This window comes from Ovis canadensis, chromosome 4 (genome assembly GCF_042477335.2).
Source record: "Ovis canadensis isolate MfBH-ARS-UI-01 breed Bighorn chromosome 4, ARS-UI_OviCan_v2, whole genome shotgun sequence".
Taxonomy (NCBI): domain Eukaryota; kingdom Metazoa; phylum Chordata; class Mammalia; order Artiodactyla; family Bovidae; genus Ovis; species Ovis canadensis.
Genome location: NC_091248.1, coordinates 106,873,169 through 106,897,183, shown reverse-complemented (window position 1 = coordinate 106,897,183; position 24,015 = coordinate 106,873,169). Strand labels below are relative to the sequence as shown.

The 24,015-nt window shown below is 44.5% G+C and overlaps 1 protein-coding gene across 4 annotated transcripts; it reads left to right on the top strand.

Moving 5' to 3' along the window:
- Positions 1-2,597: 2,597 nt before the first annotated feature.
- GCC1 (GRIP and coiled-coil domain containing 1) lies at positions 2,598-13,149 on the top strand. 4 transcript variants are annotated; one of them, XR_011256499.1, is made up of 4 exons: positions 2,621-4,068; positions 5,148-6,209; positions 9,140-9,244; positions 11,782-12,446. XR_011256499.1 is itself a non-coding variant. In XM_069586931.1 (3 exons), the coding sequence occupies exons 1-3, from the start codon at positions 3,037-3,039 to the stop codon at positions 12,040-12,042; spliced, it is 2,355 nt and encodes a 784-aa protein (XP_069443032.1). In that variant the 5' UTR covers positions 2,615-3,036; the 3' UTR covers positions 12,043-13,149. The 4 variants fall into 4 exon arrangements, 3 of the variants coding, with proteins under 3 accessions (XP_069443033.1, XP_069443032.1, XP_069443034.1); XM_069586931.1 differs by lacking the exon at positions 9,140-9,244 and having other exon boundaries at positions 2,615-4,068; positions 11,782-13,149; XM_069586933.1 differs by lacking the exon at positions 11,782-12,446 and having other exon boundaries at positions 2,642-4,068; positions 9,140-9,273.
- The last annotated feature ends 10,866 nt before the right edge of the window (positions 13,150-24,015 follow it).

Sequence of the window (24,015 nt, the reverse complement as noted above, 5' to 3'; positions counted from 1 at the left end):
TTCCAGGCCTCATTTCAAATACCAGTTCTGCCCCCCCTCCCCCACTTTTTAGGGCTTGATTTCAACAATACAACCTATCATTTTCTCATCTACAAAAGGAGACTGATATCCGTCCTAATTGCCTCATGAGGTTATGGTGAAGATTAAAATGATATTAAAATGATAATGTATCTGAATGTTTTCTATGATGCAGCTGGATGTTATCTGGGCTACCAAGAAACTGGGTTTCAAAAGACTTCTAGTGTCTGACCATCACTCTAAAGAGAACAGATTTTGGGCGTCAAGTATGAGTGAATACATGACTCCTATTCCTCAGAGGCTTACATTCCTAAGAAAGCTTTTACAAGATTGAAGAGCACACTTAAAAGAGTTCTAATATAATAACACAACTAGTGGTGATCTTTAGCTCTTTCAATTAGCCTTGTTTCCCTCTGTCCTAACATCTTTATGTTTTGAACTTTTAATTTTGTGTTGGGGTATAGCCATTTAACAGTATTGTGATAGTTTCAGGTGAACAGTTAAGGGACTCAGCCATACATATACATGGAACCATCCTCCCTGTAACCCCCCTCCCATACAGGCTGCCACATAATGTTGAACAGAGTTCCATGTGCTATACAGTAGGTCCTTGTTGGTTATCCATTTTAAATACAGGGACTTCCGAGGTGGCTTACTAGTAAAGAATGCCTGCCAAGCAGGAGACTGGAGTTCGACCCTGGGTCAGGAAGATCCTCTAGAGAAGGAAATAGTAACCCACTCCAGTATTCTTGTCTGGGAAATCCCTTGGACAGAGGAAGCTGATGGGCTACAGTCCATCAGGTTGCAAAGAGTCAGTCACAACTCAGTGACTAAACAGCAACAGCAGCCATGTGTACGTGGCCATTCCAAACTCCCTAACTATCCCTTCCCCTCTAGGCAACTATAAGTTCCTTCTCTAAGTCTGTGAGTCATTTTCCATTTTGTAAGGAAGTTCATTTGTATCATTTCTTTTTAGATTCCACATATAAGGGATGCCATACGCTATTTCTCCTTCTCTTCACTCAGTATGACACTCTCTGGGTCCATCCATGTTGCTGCAAATGGCATTATTTCATCCTTTTTAATTAGCCTCTTTACATCCCTGTTATCATTGCTCTATTTCACTATCATTTGATCCCCATGACTGAAAATGGTCTTCTGCACTTTGGTATCTCCACCTTGTCATATAAGACTTGATGCCACTCTTGTGATGGAAATCCTTTAGTGTCTTATAACCAAAGGTAAAATCCAAATACCTTAATTTGGGTGCTCATCTATTGTGTCAGCAGTATCTGTTGCCAGCTCCTTTGCATACCCTAAGCTACTGCCTTGAAATGATTCTCAATGCTTCCCAGGTGAGACAAACTCTCTGATGCTCCAGAGTCCTTGCAAGTTTTCCCTCTGCCTAGAATGTTGTTTTGGAGAGGGCAATGGCACATCACTCTGGTACTCTTGCCTGGAAAATCCCATGGACGGAGGAGCCTGGTGGGCTGCAGTCCATGGGGTCGCCAAGAGTCAGACACGACTGAACGACTTCACTTTCACTTTTCACTTTCATGCACTGGAGAAGGAAATGGCAGCCCACTCCAGTGTTCTTGCCTGGAGAATCCCAGAGACGGGGGAGCCTGGTGGGCTGCCGTCTATGGGTCGCAGAGTCGGACACAACTGAAGTGACTTAGCAGCAGTTAGCAGAATGTTGTTTCCCTCATTTCTAGTTAGATGGACAATCAGTACTTACTCTTCAAATTCCAACTCATTTCCCCTGAAAGCCTGCGCTGTTTCCCTTAGACAGGGCTTCCTCCTCTTAACTTCAGTATCACTTTGAATATACGTGTGTTTGCATGGCTGCTGCTTCTCTAGATGTGGGCTCCTTGAGGGTAGGAACTTGTCCCTTCCTGGTGATCACCTGGCATAGCACTTGGTATGTTGAGAATCAGACCGATCTACATGGGATTCTAAACCCAAGGCTATGTGACCTTGGTGTATTACTTAACTTCTCTGTGCCTCACGTTGCACTATCTGTAAAATAGTGCTAATGATGCTCAGCAGATTAATTATAAAGACTAAATAGCAAAACTCTTGTGAAGCTTCTGAAATATAGGTGGCACTTAGAATGGACATGATGCCTATATATATTTATTTATATATATTTGTTAAATGAACCCAGCAGAACTCAGGAAAGGTGTAATAATAATTATACACCGTCTAGGTGTCAAATATTGTCCTAGAAAGGGTTGTCATCTTTGCGGTCTAAATGGTAGTCTTAACTGTTGCTCTTTAAGGACAACGGTACTGAGCACCCAGTGGGGCCTGTCATTTACCCGAGTCTTTGGTAAGGACTCATTACAATGTCGCCCCCGTCCCTCGCTGATCTTAGCGCTAGAGCAAGATCAGGCGCCTTCAGCAAACCAACATGACTCCGGTGTACTCGACTCTGCTTGCTCTGCTGTGGTGAAGAGGAACCAGCACTCGGCCGGAGAGTGACCAGTTCTCAGCCCTGCTGGGTTCTCTTCCCACCGGCCGGCTGAGGTAGCCCCGCCCACCTCGCGCCCACTGGGGGCGGGGCTCAATACGTCGCGCTCTCGTCACTTCCAGCAGACCCGGAAGCGCCGTTGTCCCAGCCGCTAGAGTTAGGAAGTCGGGATGGAGCTACGCTCATCTTAAACCTTTGGCCTGTAGTGCGCCGGGGCCGGGCCGGTGCTGCTGTGGCTGGGTGAGCGGGGAGCGCGGAGCGGCTTCTGGGGCAGTGCGGGCGAGCCCTGGCAGTGTGCCCTTCTTGTGCCAGCGTCGCCCCGCCTCTAGGATAGGACCCGCCCCCGCCCTCCTGTCTGGGACCTGGCAAGCGTTTCTGCCCGGCTGCCCCGCCGCCCTGCATCTGGTCTCAAACAGCTGCTTGGAGCGGATGTGCGGCAGAGGGGGACAGCTATCTCCCCGTCGCATACAACCCCTGCTAGCATCTTCGTGACGCTCTCCCAGCCTGTCCAAACCCTGGCCTGGAGCAACCCGTCCTGAACCCTCATGGAGAAGTTTGGAATGAATTTCGGGGGCGGCCCAAGCAAGAAGGACCTGCTGGAGACCATTGAGACTCAGAAGAAGCAGCTCCTCCAGTACCAAACTCGTCTCAAGGATGTAGTCCTTGCCTATAAAAGTCTGCTGAAGGAGAAAGAGGCGCTGGAGGCCAGCATTAAGGTACTGTCTGTATCCCACGAGGCGGATGTAGGCCTCGCAGGTGTGCAGCCTCAAGGCCTCACCTTTCCTGACTCTGTGGATGACCGATGCTCCACTCACAGCGAGGATAGCACAGGGACCGCCGCCAGCCTGGATACTGCGGCCAGTATCACCAGCACCAAGGGTGAGTTTGGGGTAGAAGATGACAGACTGGCCCGTGGACCACCTCCTCCAAAGTTGGAAGAGGCCAGCGGGTCAGAGAGTGGCGTTAGCAGTAGTAGTGGGGACGGACCATCTGGGGGTGGGGAGGTGGACAAACGACTGCACCAGCTGAAGACTCAGTTGGCTACTTTGACCAGCTCTTTGGCTACAGTCACCCAGGAGAAGTCCCGCATGGAAGCTTCTTACCTGGCGGACAAAAAGAAGATGAAGCAGGACTTAGAGGATGCCAGTAAGAAAGCAGAGGAGGAGAGGGGCCGGCTGGAAGGAGAACTGAAGGGGCTGCAGGAACAGATAGCAGAAACCAAAGCCCGGCTTATCACGCAGCAACATGATCGGGCCCAAGAGCAGAGCGACCATGCCTTGATGCTGCGTGAGCTCCAGAAACTGCTGCAGGAGGAGAGGGCCCAGCGCCAGGACTTGGAGCTTCGGTTGGAAGAGACTCGGGAAGCTCTGGCCGGGCGGGCCTATGCAGCCGGTCAGATGGAAGGGTTTGAACTGCAGACCAAGCAACTGACCCGTGAGGTGGAAGAGCTGAAAGGTGAGCTTCAGGCTCTTCGAGACGAGAAGAATCAGCCTGACCCCCGGCTGAAGGAGCTTCAAGAAGAGGCTGCCTGCCTCAAGAGCCATTTCCAGGCTCAGTTGCAGCAGGAAATGAGAAAGGTAATTATCTTCATCTCTTTCAAACATGAGTCATTTAACTTAAAGTGGCTTCTCAGGTGGCTCAGTGGTAAAGAATCCATCTGCCAATGGAAGAGATTTTGGAGATATGGGTTTGATCCCTGGGTCAGGAAGATCCCCTGGAGTAGGAAGTTGCAACCCACTCCAGTATTCTTGCCTGGAAAACCACATAGACAGAGGAGCCTGGTAGGCTACAGTCCATAAGGAAGTAAAGAGTCAGACACGAGTCAGCACACACCACTTGTGACACATGGGGAAATATTAGTGTTTTTTTTTTTTCTCCTTTGACAGAACTAAGTGCCTGCACTGTTGGTTTTTTATGCGCTTCGAAAAGTTTCACTTGTGGGTCCTGAGAAATCCTTTTCTGTGTGGTGTTGACAGTATCCACAGAGTGCTTCCAACAGGATGTGGAGTTTCTGAGTGTAGTCTGAAGTTGGAGCTAGACAGATCTGAGTGTCAGGGCATGGCATCTTCCCAGCTGTGCTCTGTGAAGCAGTGTAGCAGCGGCTGTGCAGTGGAAGGTGGAGTGGGGGCTTATGGCAGTATGCCTATCTATGGGTAGCAGTGGATGCCTGTAGGTAGGGTGGCTGGAGGGGACAAAGGGAATTTTCATAGAAGAAATCACCTCTTCTATTGCTTGCAGTCAATATTTGCCATGTCTGGAAAGATAGGCTATTTTCCAGTGCCTCCTTTCAGCGTGGGGAGAGATCCAAGCCAACTCTGAACTTCCAGGAATGTTGGAAGAGGAAAAGAATGTAATATGGTGAACAGCACACTTACACGTGAGCTTGGTGTATGGGTGGAGAGAGTAGAAACACTAAAGCAGAACAGTAGCAGATCTCCAAAGACTCTTAATATCATTGGGTATAATGTGTGTCTGAGAGCAAGTTACAGGAGCTTGGGTTAGCTCCCAAACTCAGAAAGCTTCCCAGTTCCCATTTTTTGCCAGGCCACCTGCATCCCATAACCTTTTTGTCCTCCCTCTCTTGCTTTCTTAAAGTTGACCCTCCGACCCTGTGGCTTTTCTGGATGCATCTCCACCTGTTCCCTTGTTTTTTCAGACAGCCCTCGCTGAGGATCAGCTGCGCCAGCAGTCTCAGTTGGAAGAGCAGAGGGTGGCGGCTCTGGAGAATCAAATATCCCAGGTGTCGGAATTGCTGGGCACCTACGAGAAAGCCAAGCAGAAGGACCAGCTGGCCATCCAGAAGCTGAAGGAGCGCATTCTGCAGCTGGACCTGGAGAACAAAACCCTGGCTCTAGCGGCCTCCAGCCGGTCCCCCCTGGACAGCCATGGAGAGGAGTCCAGTCTGGATGTCAACGTCCTGAAGGACAAGATGGAGAAGCTGAAGAGGCTGCTGCAGGTGGCGGCCAGGAAGAGCCAGGTGACCCTGGATGTGGAGAAGCTCTGCGACCTGGAGATAATGCCCAGCTCCGAGGCTGCTGATGGGGAGAAGGCCACAGCGCTCTACTACCAGCAGGAGCTGAAACAGCTGAAGGAGGAATTTGAGAGGTACAAGATGCGGGCCCAGGTGGTCCTTAAGAGCAAGAACGTCAAAGACGGGAACCTCGGCAAGGAGCTGGAGGAAGCCCGGGAGCAGCTGGCCGAGCTGAAGGAGAAGTACATCTCGCTGCGGCTGTCCTGCGAGGAGCTGGAGCGCCAGCACCAGCAGGAGGCTGAGGGCTGGAAGCAGGAGCTGGCCCGGCTGCAGCACGGCCACCGGCAGGAGCTGGAGCGGAGCCAGCTGGACTTCCGGGACCGCACACTGAAGCTGGAGGAGGAGCTGCACAAGCAGCGGGACCGGGCGCTGGCTGTGCTGGCTGAGAAGGACCTGGAGCTGGAGCAGCTGCGGTCCGTGGCCTTGTCCTCCGGGCTGCCGGGGCGCAGAAGCCCCGTGGGTGGCACGGGCCCCAGGGACCAGGCGGACACCTCCACCCCGGACAGCTTGACCCAAGCCCTGCAGCTCGCTGCTGCCAGCGAGCCCACTTTCTTCCTGTATGCCGAGCAGCTGGCCCGCAAGGAGGTGGAGATCGCGTCGCTGAGGAAACAGAAGCACCGGCTGGAGGTGGAAGTCCATCGGCTGCAGGACCGCTTGCTGGAGGAGGGGGAGCGGCATCGGGAGGAGGTGGGAGCCCTGCAGAGCCACATTGCGAAGCACAGCAGGGACCAGAGTCGGGAGGGGGCCAACCTGGAATATCTCAAGAACATCATCTATCGCTTCCTGACCTTGCCAGACGCCCTGGGCCGCCAGCAGACGCTCACTGCCATCCTGACCATCTTGCACTTCAGTCCAGAGGAGAAGCAAGCGATCATGCGGCTCCCAGCTGGTGGTGGTTGGTGGCCCTCTGGCAAGAGATGATGCCATTTTCACTCCTCCGATTTCTGTGCCTCGTCTGTGAGAAGGGACAGGCTCTGGTTTCTCCCACCCCTTCTCTTATGTCTCCGTCTCGTTTCTTCACTGTGTTGACCTGGGAGGAATCCTCAGTGTGGGATGGGATCTTCTGTCAAATGCCATTAATGCCATTTTATCCTTGGGCCCCAGAGATACTGAAAGTGTTGGGACAGCATCTTCTGATGGCCTGTGCATGAAGGGAGGAGTGGGGAGAGGTTAGGATTGAGAGGTGCCAAAGTTGGGGAAGTGAATGTCTTTTAAAATAAGGTGGTTTTTTTTTTTTTTTGGTTGTAATATCCTGCTCCTAGTGCAGAACTAGAAGTACATATGACTCCAAAGGAAGTTCAGTTTATTTCTAAACACACACAAGGACCCACTATTTACTCCATTTCATCACAGTCTTGAGTCTGGCCCACTGCTGCCCCAATTCTCTGGGGACATAGATGCAGGCTGGAGAGGGACCAGGAAGTTTGGAATAGTGACAGATTGTCCCCTAGTCCAAAGGGCCCAGGGATAGTGAACTTGGGGAGTTCATCGTGGAACTGGGAAACTTGAAATACTTAGGGCAGGGCATGACCTAATCCCTGTGGTTTGTCTGGACAAACCACGCCACTTGTGACCATCTGGAGAAAACCCTGCACACCAGTTGGTTCTTAGGGATTTCTTGAGTGACATGCTTTTGGCCTGGATAGGCTTCTAGACCTCTCACACTTGTCCCTCCCTGCCATAACCTGCTGTGCAGTGTTGGCTTGAGACTGTGAGTGAGTGACTTTGCTGTCTATCCCTCAATGTTGAACTCCCATTAAGAAAAAAAATCTACCTTCTTAAAGAGAGATGTCTGATCAGGAAGCTCTGATCCTGCCTGGATACAAAGAATTAGCTCTGACATTTACACCTCCCCCCAACTAGTTGTGCTGCAGAGGATTCCAGAGAGATGCTGTGACCCTCACGAGAAAGTGGTAGAAATTCAGTCGAATAGGGCTGGGGTACTTGCTACGCTATGGATAGCCTTCTGGCTAAACCTCCATGTCCCTGTAGCCAAAATGTTTGTGCATTCCTATCACCAGGGTCCTTTGCCCTCGCTTAGGGAGGTCACAGTGTTTCAGTCCATAAAACTCATCTTCCTCACCTGTGTTATTACTAATGGAGGGTCTCAGAAAAGTTGGATTCAAACGCTATCATTTCCTTATTCTTTGCTTTCCCCCATCTGCTCTTGTTGGTTGTAGAGATCTTTGGATCCTAAAGACGAGTGCTCTGCCACAGACTAATATGTATCTTTCTGTTCTTCATCATAGTGATCTGTGTTGTGAGGGTTTGGGGGTGATTAAATAATCTGATTGGGAGGCTAGGTGATCCGGGCTATCTGCAGTGAGCAGACTTAATGGAACAGTAGTGATGCGTTCCAAGTGATAATGACAATAACCACAGAATCATTAAACTTGATCAATTTGACCTGTTTGCTTCCCTAATGGTGTGTATATACATGCATGTATATGTCTGGACACAGAGTGTGAATGTAAGTGGTAAACGAAAAGGAGGTAAGAAATACTTCATATATTAATTGACAAGCTTAAGTCTCAGTTACAAACCAAATATTTTAGCCTGGAATTGTGTATATGTGTTTGTGTGTAGGCTGTTCTACCGGAAAAAACCTTCTTATGGGTGGGCTCTAAACTTCCATAATTTCTGCTTTAAACTTTGAAAGTAATGTGCTTCTGAATGCTTTATTATATTTCCAAGTCAGTATTCATGATATCCTGGAAAAGTTTCTCAGGATATATTCTAAGTTCCTTGTAGGATATGATGTTATTTCCAGGTGGTTTGAATGGAATAGAAAGATCCATAGTCACAGTTGCTTTCCTAGAACTAATGATTCTGTGCTTTTGAATTCTGAGGAGATACTAAACAAGCGAAGAGGCAAGTCAGTGTCTGATTAATAATTGTAAGCATTGGTATATGTCAGGCTGCAAATGCTCCCAAATGAAAGGAAGAAGACTTGGTCCCTCCCTACCCTTAAGATAAATTCTTTGTCTTCCCTCCCCTTTCTCTAAAATAAGTTTTCCAGTTATTTGACTAGCTTTCTCTGTGCTAGATACTCTAAGGAAAGAGAGAGAGAGAATTTAGATCAGACAACAGAGAGAAATAAATTTTCCTTGGGCCCTGGTCCTAGAATTTCAAATAGTGCATGGGGTATGTTGATAAGGTAATGAGACTGAGCCATATTTATTACCTTGCAAATCAGGAAGATTGCTGCGAAGAAGAGGAGATGGAGAGAAGGATAAGGCAGGTTGGTGACTGTGAGCTTTCTGCATTCCTTCCCACAGGCCACCCTATTGAGCATCTCCGATCTGAGGCATAAACATCTGTATAATTGTGTCCTAGATGTTGGAATTTCCCATCTGTTACCCAGAGCTCTGAGGCGCGCAGCTTGTCTTGTGAAGCTGCTACTACAGGGTTCTTTCTGGCACTCTCAAGAGTGCAAGCACCATGTTGGGCCACTTACATCCATCATCTCCTCATAGATGTTATCATTCCCTATTTCACAGATGAGGAAACAAAGGCCAAGAGGTTAAATTTGCCCCTGATCATGTAACTAGTTGATGTGTGAACCAGGTCTGGTAAACCCCAAAGCCTGCTTAACTTGGGTATGCCTGTCTTCTTAGGACTTAGGAGGGTCAAGGCCTGTCTCCGTGGTTGATAACTAGTGATGGAGAGACTGATCTCTTGGCTGAACTGTGCTGGTTCGAATGGAGAGAAAGTCTCTAGCTGTAAGTTGCAGCCCAAGTTTCTACACTAATAATGCTAAACAGGCAACGGTGGTTCTTCATAAGAACCTTAAAAGTGTTCTGTCCCCTTGCTTCTAGTGACTGCTAACTTTAGAACTGGGATCTTTTTTTTTAATTGAAGTATAGTACAACGTTGTATTAGTGTCTGATGTACAGCAAAGTGATTCATATATATACATACATATATTCTTTTATTATATAATACAAGTGAAAGTCACTTAGTTGTGTCTGACTCTTTGCGACTCCATGGACTATACAGTCAATGGAATTCTCCAGGCCAGAATACTGGAGTGGGTAGCCGTTCCCTTCTCCAGGGAATCTTCCCAACCCAGGGATTGAACCCAGGTCTCGAGCATTGTGGGTGGATTCTTTACCAGCTGAGCCAGAAGAGAAGCCCAAAGATATGGAAGTGGGTAGCCTGTCCCTTCTCCAGCAGATCTTCCTGACCCAGGAATTGAACCAAGGTCTCCTGCATTACAGGCAGATTCTTTACCAACTGAGCTATCAGGGAATCTCCTATATAATATATAATAAAATTATTATATATTTATATTTATTATATATATTCTTCAGAATATTTTCCATATAGTTTACTCTAAGATTCTGAATCTCTTGAATATAGTTCCCTGTGATATATAGTAGGACTTTGTTGTTTGTTTGATATATAGCAGTTTGTATCTGTTAATCCCAAACTGCTAATTTATATTGCTCCCTCCTTTCCCCTCTGGTAGTCAAGTTTGTTTTCTATGTCTGTGAATCTGTGTCTGTTTTGTAAATACGTTTATTTGTATCATTTTTAGGTTTTGCATACAAGTGATATTTTTTTTCTGTCTGACTTAGTTCACTTAATGTAATTTTTAGGTCCATCCATGTTGCTATAAATGGCATTATTTCATTCTCTTTTACTGACGATTGCCTGGTGGCTCAGACAGGAAAGAATCTGTCCACAGTGTAGGAGACCTGGGTTTGATCCCTGGGCCAGGATGATCTTCTGGAGAAGGGAATGACTACCCATGCCAATGTTCTTGCCTGGATAATTCCTTGGGCATAGGAGCCTGACTGGCTACAGTTCATGGGGTCACAAAGAGTCAGACATGATGCAGTGACTAACACGTTCACTTTAAGTATTTCATTGTATGTATATGTATGTATGTACATCATATCTGTATCCATTCATCTGTCAATGGACATGGAAGTTGTTTCCATGGCTTGGCTATTGTAGATATTGCTGTAATGACAATTGGGATGCACATATCATTTGAAGTTACAGGCTTCTCTAGCCATATGCCCAGGAGTGGGATTGCTGAATTGCATGGTAACTCTTTTTTTGGTTTTTTGAGGAACCTGCATACTTTTCTTCATAGCGGCTGCACCAGTTAACATTCACACCAACAGTATGAAGGTTCCCTTTTCTCCACAACTTCTCCAACCTTTATTATTTGTAGACTTTTTGGTGATGGCCATTCTGACCAGTGTGAGGTGATACCTCATTGTTTTAATTTGCATTTCTCTAATAATTAGCAATATTAAGTATTTTTTCATGTGCCTATTGGCTATTTGTATGTCTTCTTCGGAGAAATGTCTATTCTTCTGATCATTTTTTGATTGGGTTTTCATCAATGATTCTGACAAACCCACAGGGCACGGAGCCCAGAAGAGTGAAAGCCACCTGAAGTCCAATGACCCTCATGGTAAACCCTGTCCTTTGCCTTCAGCAAGGATACCATATCTGGTTCAGTGTAAATTTGTCCATCCTTGGCTGTGGCTGCAGGACCAAACCCCCTCATATCTGAGAGAATGAATTTGAAGACTGCTACCACTTTACATGAGTATGAATATTTAAATGCAGATTACATGCAATTTTTTTTTTTTATTAACTGAAGCTGTGCTGTCCATATAGCCAACAGTTGTTGAGTTATATGAGCTGTTGTGTATATTTTGGAAATTAAGCCCTTGGTTGCATCATTTGCAAATAATTTCCCCCAGTCCATAGGTTGTCTTTTCATTTTGTTTGTGGTTTCCTTTTGCTGTGAAAAAGCTTACAAGCTTGATTAGGATCCATTTGTTTTTTTTTTTTTTATTTCTATTGCCTTGGGAGCCTAAGAAAATGTTGCTAAAGTTTATGCCCCCAAATGCTTTGCCTGTGTTCTCTTTTAGAAGTTTTGTAGTGTCCTGTCTTGTCTTTAATAAATTACTTAATTTCTCTGAACTTAACTTTCTTATAATGGGAATCAATAATACCTTTATTTCAGGGTTACATTCTCAGGTTATAAAGAAAGTAAATACAGTTTCTGAAACAAAGTAGGTGCTGAAACACATTAGGTTCCCCCCTAAAATTGGCAGAATTGGGAGTTAAGACTGATCTCTTCTTGATTTCTTAGCCACAAACGTTGCTGTAAACAAAAGGAAAAATGACAGTCTTATATTAAGTGCTTGTGCTAAAGTTGACTGCTAGCATTTCCCCTACGTTATTTTACTTAATCTTTGCAACAGACTTGTAAAGCATATCTATTTTGCAGATGAGGAAATGGAAGCTTGGCAGGATGAATTGCCCAAGGTCCAGAGCCAGGGATGGCAGAACCTGGATTGAAACCTGTTTATCTGAACCAAGCAGCCCAGCTCTTTCTGCCTCTCTGCTGCCTCCCAGCAAAGAGCAATGTGGAATCCTCGATCGTGGTGCCTGCCGAGGACTTCAGGGGACTGTGTGTCTGGCCTGGGCTGGGAAGGAAGGGTCCTTGTCCAGGTGGTCCTTTCTTCACTGGCAACCAGCTGCCTCATAATTTCAACGGAGCCTCAGTTTTTTCTTAACTGCAGAGCTCTTTCACACCGAAAGTTGTGAAATAGACTCTGTTACCACACAGTTTTATGTGAGTTTCAGCAGTGACAGCTGTTTCTCCTGGGACCCAGATCTCCTAAATCACCTAAATAACAGTAATTCTGACAGACCCACAAGACAGGGAGCCCAGAAGAGCAAAGGCCACCTGTAAGCCAATGACCCTCATGGGTAACCCTGTCCCTTGACTTCAGCAGGAAGACCATCTCTGGTTCAGTGTAAATTTGTCCATCCCTATGGACTTAGCAGCAGCAGCAGCATGGGCTGCTACTGAGGGATGAAACCCTCTCATATCTGAGTGAATTTGAAGACTGATACCAGCTTACATGAATATAAGGTTTTAAATGCAAATTACATGCAAAATTTTTTATTAGCTGAAGCTGTGCTGTCCGTACAAAGTATTTTGAGGGTTAGTATTTAGAGTCAGGTCCATTATCTTACCTTTATTTCAACACCTGTGTACTATACAGGTGGCCAGGGCAAGGACACTCATCCAAAGGGGTGTGAAATTCCCCAGTCTGAGGCTTCATTTTAAAAACTGGTTTAAATAAAGGTAAGAAATTGTCCCCTGGGATATCTGCCCACTTTGGAGACTTAGCCAGCAAGAGGGGATTTGAAGGAGTCTGGAGACCAAACTTGTTTGTGTTGGTTTTAACCACCTACATTGTATCACCTACTGGGTTTACGTTTCCCAAACCTGGAATCCTTAGACACAGTCTCCTCCACCTTCAAAGCCCCTCCCGGTGCCCCATTCCAGCCCTCTGCAGTATGGTCCTGTCCTTTCAGACTCAGCTAAAGCATCACTCTCTCCATGCTGATTTTTTCCATACCAAGGGATGCCCAGGCACTTCCCTGAGGTCCTTCAGTACTTTGTTCATACGGCCTCGAGCACAGTCATTTCTTGTACTTTCATTTTAAATTGACTTCTCTGTCTCCCCAGCTACTCTATAGACCCCCTCACTGTCATGTCCAGGTCCTATTCATCTTCGCACTCTCAGGATTTTTCATAACTTGGCACATATTAAATGCTCAATAAACAGCAGAATGAATGAAAGTAAGACTGAAAATACCAACCTCATCCATTCAGAGTAAGAGGTTTACCTTGTACTAGTATCACATTCTTCCACTGGGCTGTTTTACTGCTAGTTTTCTCTCCAGCTATTTTAGTGGATGTGCCGTTTCTCTAGGTCTCTTGGAATGTAACTAGAATTGACTTTAGGTACGTTAGCTTCCTTTGGTTGTTAGAGGATTTGGGGGTGTTCATTCTGGTCCCATCAGGGAGGAAGATAGCTGAGAAAAGGAGGCTATAGGGTGAGGCAAGTGCCCTAAGGCTCAGATGCTGAGCCCAACTTTGGGTCTGAGGTCTTAACTCGTGATGAGGACCCCAGCAGGAAGCTTCTGGCAGTGTGTCCCTGAATTTAAGGAATCCCTGTACTTGAGGGGTGTGTAGAACAGGCACCTCCACTACCTTATCTCAAGGGGATTAGGGACCTTCCTTTCTTCCACCTGCACAGCCTTTTATGGTTGTGGCAAAGCTCTTGGCAAATGAAACTTTTGTTCTTTCTCTGCTTCCCAGATTTAGTCATTAAAAAGTTGATTTCTTTCCTGGGAGTTGACACTTGGTCCTTCAGATCAGCACCCAACTTCTGGAGAGGGACTAACCATATACACTTGTCTAGCAGGAGGTAAGAGGTAAAAGAGCGCTGTCTCTTTTAAAGTCTTCCCAGGGAGCTTTCCGGGAGCCTCTCCAGCACCTTGGTCAGCACTTGTGTGTGACTGGTGGTCAGTGAGTCCCATGGGTATGGAAGGAAACAGAATTTTCAACAATTGTTTGCCTTACTTTGTGAGGCACCTGGGGCCAGAAGCTTCCTGCTGGGATCCTCATTTTAGCAATCCCTGGTCATTGAGCTGTTATGATACAGGCCATACCTAGATACTGTACAAACCACAAAGATGACTGTTGAGATCTTTCCCAAGTTTCGATGCAGACTTGGCCGAGGGAATCAGGCTGATCAGGCAACTAGTATGAGTTCACTAACCATCTCTGTCTTCTCTCTCCATTTCAGCCCTCTTGCTTTTCCAAAAAAAAAAAAAAAAAAAAAGACCCTGCCTTGAAGTTGCTTACAGTCTGTTGGGGTTCACACAGCATGTTTATCCAAACTGTGATACCAGGAGGTTGCTGGACACCAACAGGTGTGGGTTAGTCAACGGATGATGATGGTGAAGAGTCAGGGAGTGACCCAGAGTGATGAAAGAGGGCTTCAGAATACAAGCCTGGGCTTGAGTGATCTGCCCCTCACTAGTGGCTTAGATGGGGAAATGCACCCCAAATGGGTGGGTACATGGGCCACAGACCTGCATTGTGCAAGTCCATCAGGGCATTTATGGAATCCCAGAATGTCCTACCTGAAAGGGATACTGGAGCTTGCCTGGTAGGCTACTCCCTTCATAGAAGAGCAAACCAAGACCCACACAGGACAAATTGATCTTATCATGGGTGGTGGCTTAATAATGAAATAGAAGCTTTTGTCCCCAGTAGTGACTAATAAGTGATGGCTGGATGGCAGGCAGTGCATTGAGTGCGCAGTGGGTTCATGCACTCTGGGTCTGTTGACACCTGAGTCTTCCCTCTTCTTTCATGCTGCTGCTCCTGGGCCTTTTGAAGGGAAAAGGGAGAGATCCAGGAGGATGGTGCTATTGATTCAGCTGACTAAGGATAACTTACCCAGTAACTCCCACCCATGGATGCTAGTGTTCATGGACCTAAATTTTAAAGCACTTGTAGGTGAAGCCTGGAACATGGAGGATATATCACTGTTTATTCATCAGTTCAGTAAACATGGAGTGAACTTTCACTTTATCCTAGGCACTGTGCTGGGCACTCAGAATATACTCTATCAGTGTTTAGCACAGGATATAGGTTCAAAGGTGAATGATTATAATTCAGTGTGGCAGGTGGTGTAATGGAGGATTATAAGGGAAAGAAAAGACATTGAACTTGGTCTTCAAGGAATCAGGAAACTAAAGTGAAGGTGACCCTTCAGTTGAGCTTCAAAAGATAAGCACCAACTGGTGTTAGCTACCTGGACAGGCGGTGGTGCTGAGAGTGGGGATGAGGGTCTGTAGCAAATATAGTAGCTTAACTCATTCAGCGTTTCTTCTAATCTGCTTTTGATTCAGCCTTCCTGAACTGCAGAGATGAAACAGCTAGAAACAATGTTTATCAGATTTTTTGGTAGCTAGGATTCCAGAGGTACTTGAGGCTCCTTCTGAGACTGGAACTAGGAACTGAGTTGGATGGGTGGCATGCAAGGCTTCTATATTTCTGGCCTGGATCTAACAGAAATGTGGCTCCAGAGCTAGCAGCTGCTGTGTGCACCCCCCCCCCCCCAAGATTTAAGTGCTGTGACTCTCAAGTTCCAACCTGAGCAGCTGGGAGGGGCATGGTGCCCAGCTCAGAGAAGAAAGATGATGACTCCAAGGAGAGGGATGTTAAGTTCAGGGCACATTTGGGTGAGGTCTAGAAGTTTGGGAATGCAAACTTTTTACACTTGATCTTAGCTTAAAAGCTGAGAAGTGACCAACATTAAAAAAAAATTATTTATTTGGTGAATTTGCACGTGAGGTCATTTACAAAGACAAGATGCAGACACATGCAGTTCTCAGAACAGGCAATAATATTTGAGGATTTGCATGATAGTATTGAACGGCAAGGGCTTCCCAGGTGGCACTAGTGTTAAAGAACTTGCCTGCTGATGCAGGAGATGGAAGAGACGTGGGTTCTCTCCCTGGGTCGGGAAGATCCCCTGGAGGAGGGCATGGCAACCCACTCCAGTATTCTTTCCTGGAGAATCCCATGGACAGAGGAGCCTGGCAGGCTATAGTCCATAGGGTCATAAAGAGTTGGACACAACTGAGTGACTTAGCATGTGTGTGCACACACACATACATGCACGCACACATATTGAATGACAATGCTTTGGTTTCCTTAGTGGATTTTTATACCCAATATCAATGTTATGTAAATATAGCCATGTCTGTATGTATGGGTTATATATGGTGTATAATTATGAGCTGTATAATGCAGAGCTCTCAACTGTTCCATTAACCAAGTCATCTTAAATTATGTTAACTGCCCCCACGAGTAAAGTAGAGGCCCCTCAACTGTCATAGAGTTTGGGAACTCAAGAGCACAGCATGGAGTAGAGATGAAGATTTAGGAGTCTGGGGTGTGAGGCAGGCACTGGTGTACATGTGATGACACAGAGGATGTGTGAGACTTTGCAGAGAAGTCAGCCAGGAGTGGCACCCATCCCCTTTGAGAAGACGTTTTTGGAAGTAATCTCATTCACTGAAAAATTTCCAGAATAGTACAAGAACAATCATGTACCCTTTACCCAGACTCATCTGTTGTTCACATTGTGTTCCACTAATTTTATCCTTTGCGATCTCTCTATGCATGCATACATATTTTTTTTCTGGACCATTTGAGAGTAAATTGCATACATCATGGCCCTTTACTTTTACCAGTGATTTTTTCCTAAGAGCAAGGATATTCTCTTAAATGCCTACAATATAGTTAAAATCTTCAGTAAATTTAACATCTGTACAATTCTGTAATCTATCATCTGCATTCCAACTTGTCAAGTAGCCCAGTCATTTTCTTTATAGTATTTCCCATGTCCCCCCCCCCCCCCTCACTGCCCCCCACCATTATAGGATTCTGTCTAGGATCACATATTGTGTTTAGTTATCCTGTCTCTTTAATCTCCTTTAATTTGGAATAGTTCCTCACCTTTTCATTGTCTTTTATGACAGTAACATTTTAAGAGAATACAGCCCTCCCTACTTTTTAAAATAGAAGAGTCCTCATTTTGAGTTTGACGTTTCTTCATGATTAGATTAAGCCTGTGAATTCCCTGCCAAAATATTTTATCAGTGATGTGATTGTCAACTGAAAGAAAAATGTACAACGTAAGGGCTATGAGTTTAAATTTTATTCAGGGTTTTACTGAGGCCCATAGTCTGGGAGATAGCCTCTCAGTAGCTCTGAGGTGATTTCATTAGAGGGGTAGGGGAGAAGTCAGTATATTTTTGATTTTTGGCTAGAGAGTATGTGCAAAAAAGCATATGACTTGGAAAAAGGTTATTGCTAGTCACAAGGCAAAGCTATCAGTTAATGATTTTAGTGCTTTACCATGTATGGGAAGATTCAAGAATCCGGGTTCATGAAGATTCTTCCTGAGATAAACATCTAACTATCTGAAGCACAGAGCACCCCATCCTGAATTCCTCCCGGGGTGTGTTGTTGGTCAGCGACTGCAGTGGCTGATGACTTAATCATTGCATACCTGGATGGTAAGCCACATTCTTCGTTTTATATGCTCTTCTCAGGGTATCACTCCCAGAGGCAAATTACCAACTGCTGCTTCTCATTGGTGATGTTAATTGTGATACTTAGAGAAGGTATCTGATTTCTTCACTGTACAATAAGTATTTTTGCTTTAGTGCTAATAATCTGAGGAGACACTTTAAATCCATGCAGATATCCTGCTTTTATCAAAATTTCCCCCCTAAATTTAACTGATGCTACCCAGTCTTTGCTTTGATGATTGAAAATCAATGATTTTTCAACTCTAGCACTATCACCATGCTTATCTTTTGGTCCTTGGCATTTTCTCAGTGAGAGCCCTGCCTTCTCCATCACTTATTTCACATTTATTTATCTATTTGTTACTAGACTGATGGATTCCTGTTTCTCATTGGTTTATAATTTGCTATTTTACTTAATTTTTGGCTCAAATTTCCCCAGATTGGTAAGAATCCCTTCAGACTCCCATGTTCTTGTGACACAGTGCCATAGTTTTTGGAGTGCTTCCTTCCTTTCTGTCTTGAAAATATGTTTTTGGCTCATCTTACAATTTCTATGCCCCAGTCTTGGAATCAACTACTTTTCTGGTGATCCCTGGTTCTTTTTTGTGGAAACTGGTATTAGAAACCAATATCTGGGAGCTATGTGAGCTCATTGCTACCTTGAAGCAAAGGCTTCTAGGTCCTTACAGCAGACAGACTTTGAAAATATAAATTATATACACATATATACATGCATATGTAGCTATACACACATACACAGTTTAAACATTGCAAGTTTGCACCAATATCTCTGATTCCAATCCATTTCTACTCAGTTTTTTCTTACCATCCACCAAAGTGTGTTTCTTCTATAGCAAGAACCCTAGGATGGAGCCCTTTAGTATTTTATTAGTGATGTTATTAACACTACGTTATGTAACACTATGTAAATGTAATATAGGTGTAACAATATGCAACACTACATATTTACATTAACACCTAAAAAGTAGGCAGAGCAGAGAACACACAGACAGATGAGGGACAACAGAAAAGCAGGGAAGACCCGGCAGAGGATATCAAAGAATTCAAGGGAGAGATGAGCTTTATCACGGAGACAGTATTCAGCCCCATCAAGTTTAAATCACTTTGCACGATTTTTAAAAGCTTTCAAAGGCTTTTCATGCATATCCTGGCTATGTAAAGCACCAGCTGTTTTCATTTTGATGCTCCCTTCCAATATCTGTCCAGGAATACTTTCCTTTATGCTGTTGCGGTTGTAAGATTGCAGCATAATTTGGTGTTTTGCTTTTTGCTTGAGATAGTCTTGTAGCACCTGCTCATTTCCCATGTGTCCTCCCACCCTTCATTCTGACCTGTTTTAATGGCTGTGCTGATTAAAGAGGGAAGAGGCCACCTTTATTCTAGCTTCTGTGGCTTCCGAAGCCACTCACATCCTTGCCCTTTCATCTGCTCACCCTCCCACTGCTCTGTAAAAAGATGGTGACTACACTTACATAACTTTTGCCAAGATTAAGACATATGGAGTTGCTGATATTCAGTCTATGATGATGGCTGTTTCATATGATCTTAGCCTAATATATACCAGGCTAAGATAAATATATGTATATATTTAATATATACTATATAAAATACAGTATATTTATAATGCATGTAAATATGCTGTACTTACATGTATCAAAAGACCTGATTTAAGAGTGACTCACTGCTATTAATTTATCAGCATTAATCATACCTTAGGAAGCATTATTATCATCATCCTTGTTACATCTGAGGAAACTGAGGCAAAGAAAGGTCAAATAACTTGCCCATAGCTAGCAAGAGCAGGTGCAGTGTTTGGGCCTAGGAAGTCTGGCTTTGGAGCCCAGGTTCTTAATCATTGCACTATGATACCCCTTGAGCGTGGTATCACCAAGCTGAAAATAACCAATTCCAAGCTTATTAAGGGAGCTGGAGCCAGTCTGCTTGCTAACTGAGTGTGGATGCCCCATGTTTCCCCCTTTTCAGAATTTGTTATTTAAAGTACGTGTGCATTTCCCTCTAGGTGTCAGGGTCAGACATTAGAGAGTGGGCTTGCTCTTCACTGCCTTATGCCAAGTGTCTTGTGCGTATGCAGAAGAGATGTGCCCTCAATATTTATTGAAGGAAAAGAAGGTAGGAAGGGAGGGAGGGAGGAAGGTGGAAGCTGGGGCATCAATTGGGGAGTGGGAATGTAGGTGACATGAATTGTAGGATGTGTCTGTCTGACTTGTACAGAGAGTTGGGCTTCCAGTGGCCACAAACAGGGTAGACTTTTCTACTTCTGGCATCCAGAGTAAGACAGGCCAGAGGGATAAGTTCAAACCAGAGATTCAGTGTCAGACAGCGGTGAACCCCTGGCCAACAAGGCTACTGACAATGTTCAGATGAGGGTGGAGGCTGGGTAGGAGGTAGAGTCAGTGAGGAGAGGCCTCTGCGAACTATAAATCATATTAACATAATATGAAGCCTGAAATAGCTAGACCTGCCTGCCTACCAGACTTCAGGTCATTGTAAGCCCAAGGTAGAAGCTTTCAATTAACTTAATGTCTTTGAACTCTCACCCTAAGTGCTAGGTACAGTAGCAGAATGCCTGCAGATATACAGATGTCCTTAGGAAAGTGGGCTTTTGGTTTCTAGTATCCTGGACCCAAGTTCTTTGAAAGAGTAGGATATTAAAGGCTGAGAACCACCCTTGGAAGAGATGAAAGCAAAATGCTCATTTTGTCATTACCTGTCTCTGGGATTTCTTTGTGACTCATTGTTTTTAATCTGTCAAAAAGGGAAGCAGTGAATTTGCAGAGCTTCTCAAAGTTGTGATGATTTTTGTTTGTTCATTGATCAAACAGTACATTAAAGTTCTTAGAAAAGTATAAAGTACTATAAAATGTAATTATTATTAATGTCTGACATCACATGTACTAGATAACAGAATACAATGATAAATTAACTCTATGTTGGTAAACTGTTACCTAACTCTACTTTGGCTCCCCTATCCCACTGTCTTCCTAACAAGGAGATTCATACTTTTAAAAGGATGAGGTGGGAAAGGTTAAAGCGTCTGCCTGGAATGCAGGAGACCCGGGTTCGATCCCTGGGTCGGGAAGATCCCCTGGAGAAGGAAATGCCAACCCACTCCAGTACTCTTGCCTGGAGAATCCCATGGAGGGAGGAACCTGGTAGGCTACAGTCCATGGGGTTGCAAAGAGTCGGACACGACTGAGCAACTTCACTTTCACTTTCTCTCTCTCTCAATATATATATATATATATAGACTACTATATGTATACACTGCTGCTGTATATATATATATAGACTACTATATATATATACTACTGCTGCTGTAACAAATTACCTCAAACTTGATGACTTTGAAACAACACAAAATAGTGACCTGACAGCTTCGGAGGTCAGGATCTCACTGGGCTAAAACCAAGGGGTCAGCAGGGCTGAGCTCCATTCTGGAGGCTCGATGGGACAGTGTGTTTCCTTGGTTTTTCCAGTTTCTAGAGACTATGTCCCTTTTTTCATGGTCCCCTTCCTCTATCTGCAAAGCCAGCGATGTCAGATCTGAGCCTTTTCTCCATAGTCACATCGTCCTTTCTCTTCCATTCTAAGGGACCCTTGTGATTACATCCCAGATAATCCAGGATAATCTCCCTATTTCAAGGTCAGTTGATTAGCAACTTTAATTCCTCTTTGTCATGTAATGTGTTCTGGAGATTAAAACATGAATATCTGGGTGTGGGGGGATATTCTTCCTAACACATTATATATTTTGTAAATATTTTATCTGGAAAGAATTTTGGCAAAAGCTAAAAATGAAAAATCAGAGTTCTTCCTAACTTGTTGGTAATAAGTGCTTCCAATATTACTGTATAATTCCTAGCAACATTCTTTTTCATGGGAAACCAGCAGCACCTAGTGTCTCTCCAAATACATTTCAACAGAAAATATTGTGTCCTGTAATTAAAAAGGTACAGCTCAGACTAATGGTAGAGGAAGGAAATTCTCAGTACTCATAGAAGTAGAAGGCTGATTCTGACTTCTGTGTGTTCTTTAGACTGAGCCCCTGCACCCATGCCTCCAGAAGTATTTAAATTAATTCTGTGGGGCCTGGCACCATGCTGGATTCTGTGACAGATGTGGAAAGATAAGATCCTCATCCCCAAATTGCACCCAGTCTTATTGGGCAGATAACACACCTTGTCAGTTAAAATGTATGTACCCATTTACAAAACACTGGAGACTTGATGGCCAAGTATACTGTTAATAACTAGGCCCAGTTGTATACACATTAAAACCCCAAAGAACACTGGCTTAAATAACAGGTTTATTTCTTGCTGTTGTGAAAGGATTGGTACAGCCATGGTTTGGCAGTTCATCAAAAAGTTAAACATAGAGTTACTATATGACCCAGTTGATTCTACTCCTAGATATATATCCGAGAGAAGGAAAAAGATATTTTTGTAGAAAAAATTGTGCACTAACGTTCATAATAGCATTATTCATAATAGCCAGAAAGTGGAAACAACCCAAATGTCCAGCAACTAATAAATGGATAAAAAAATGTGGTGTATCCATACAAGGACATATTTCTTAACCACGAAAGGGAATGAAGTACTGATAACATGCTACAATATGGTAGAAACTGAAAAACAGTATGTTAAGAAGTCAGATACAAAAGGCCACATATGATTCTATTTATATGAAATGTCCAGAACAGGCAAATCCATAGAGACAGAAAGCAGATTTGTGGTTGCCAGGGTCTGGGGAGTGGGGAGGGAAGGATAGGGGTGTGACTGTTAATGGGTACCGGGTTATTTGGGGGGTGATAAAAAATGTCCTGAAATTAGTGGTGATAGTTGAATAGCTTTGTGAATATATTAAAACCCTAAAAACCCTTGAATTGTACACTTGAAATAGGTGAATTGTTTTGTATGTGAATTATATCTCTAAAAGTTACTAAAAAAAAAATAGTAGGTGGGTCAAGGAGGCAAAATGGGTAATGACTCATTAGAGACCATGAAGAAGAGATGGGTGAAGAACTTTCTATTTGCTTTTTGCCCCCTTCCCCCAGTTCCTTCACTGGGGCTCAGCGTGGCTTCCCCTTTCTTTTGCATATACTAAGTCTCCTTCCCCACCAGCTCACTGCATTCAGCAGGATGTTCACCTCATGAGGTTGACCTTGCACCAGAGGAGGAGAGAGATGGCCGTTCTATTCCCTATAGAGATAAAATGGAGAATGAGCTGATGGAAGCAGAGAACAGAATAGAATTCATGCCCCCTGCCTGCTGAGGGTGTCTCCACGTGATAGGCATCTCTGGTTCTGGGGAACAGATATCCTTTGGGGGGGTCCCTGGTCCTCATGTCACAAGGGAGGGGTTCTGTGAGTCTGATACATCCCTGTGGCCCATCACACAGTTTACCCATTTGATTGGAGAATGAAGACTTGTGGAGTGGAACACTGGAAGCTGCCTGTCTCCCTGCTCCCCACCGGAGGTGTGGACTAGCAGCGTCTATCTCTGCCCCCTGGTGGCCTTGCTCTGGGTTCTCAGGCTACTCACCCTCCCTCCTGTCCCATTGACAGAGCAGCTTCTCCTAACATGTGTTCGGATGTTTCCTGCACAGCCATGTGAGGGCTTTATTCTTGATCCATTTCCTATTCCTCCTCTTGGGCCGTATACTGTTTCTTACAGGACAAGATACGCCCCGCCTTGCACACACACCATAGTAAGAGTTACCTTGTTTTGTAGGTAGGCATTTATAAACAGTGCAGTTTGGGTCAGGCTACATGCATTACTCTGAGTGATCCACGTCTGCCCCATGAACTTCCAGTGCTCATGGGTTCTGGGGTCTAGGTGATGGGCTATGGATGGATGTTGAGTTTGAGACAGCAGAGCTGTTGTAGAAGATAGCACCCCAACTCTTACAGCCAGGAGAATTAATCAGGAGAAGTGGGAGGAGACATGATGACTAAATGTAATAACATATTCAGGATGGGATCCTGGGACAGAAAAAGGACATTAATTAAAAATTAAGGGGAAAAAAATGGGGAATTCCCTGGTGGTCCAGTGGTTAGGACTCCGTGCTCTCACTGCCAAGGGCCTGGGTTTAATCCTTGGGCAGGGAACTGAGATCCTGCAAGCTGAGAGCTATGGCCTAAATAAGCAAAATTAAAGAATAAAATGTGGACCTTAGTTAATAATAAATCAATATTGGTTCATTAATTGTGACAGATGTGCCATGCCAATGTAAGATTTTTCCTCATTAGAGAGAACACTAGGTTTAGAGTATATATACTATATATATATATATATATATATATACACACATACAATATATATACAATGTATTGTATACTATATACATATATTGTATACTACATATATAGTATACTATATATATATAGTACAGAGTATATAGACACTCTACATTGTCTTTGAAATTTTTCTGTAAATCTAAAGTGATTCTGAAGTTAAAGCTTTATTAAATCCTCCAAAAACATACTGTTCCCACCCCCATGGAAGCA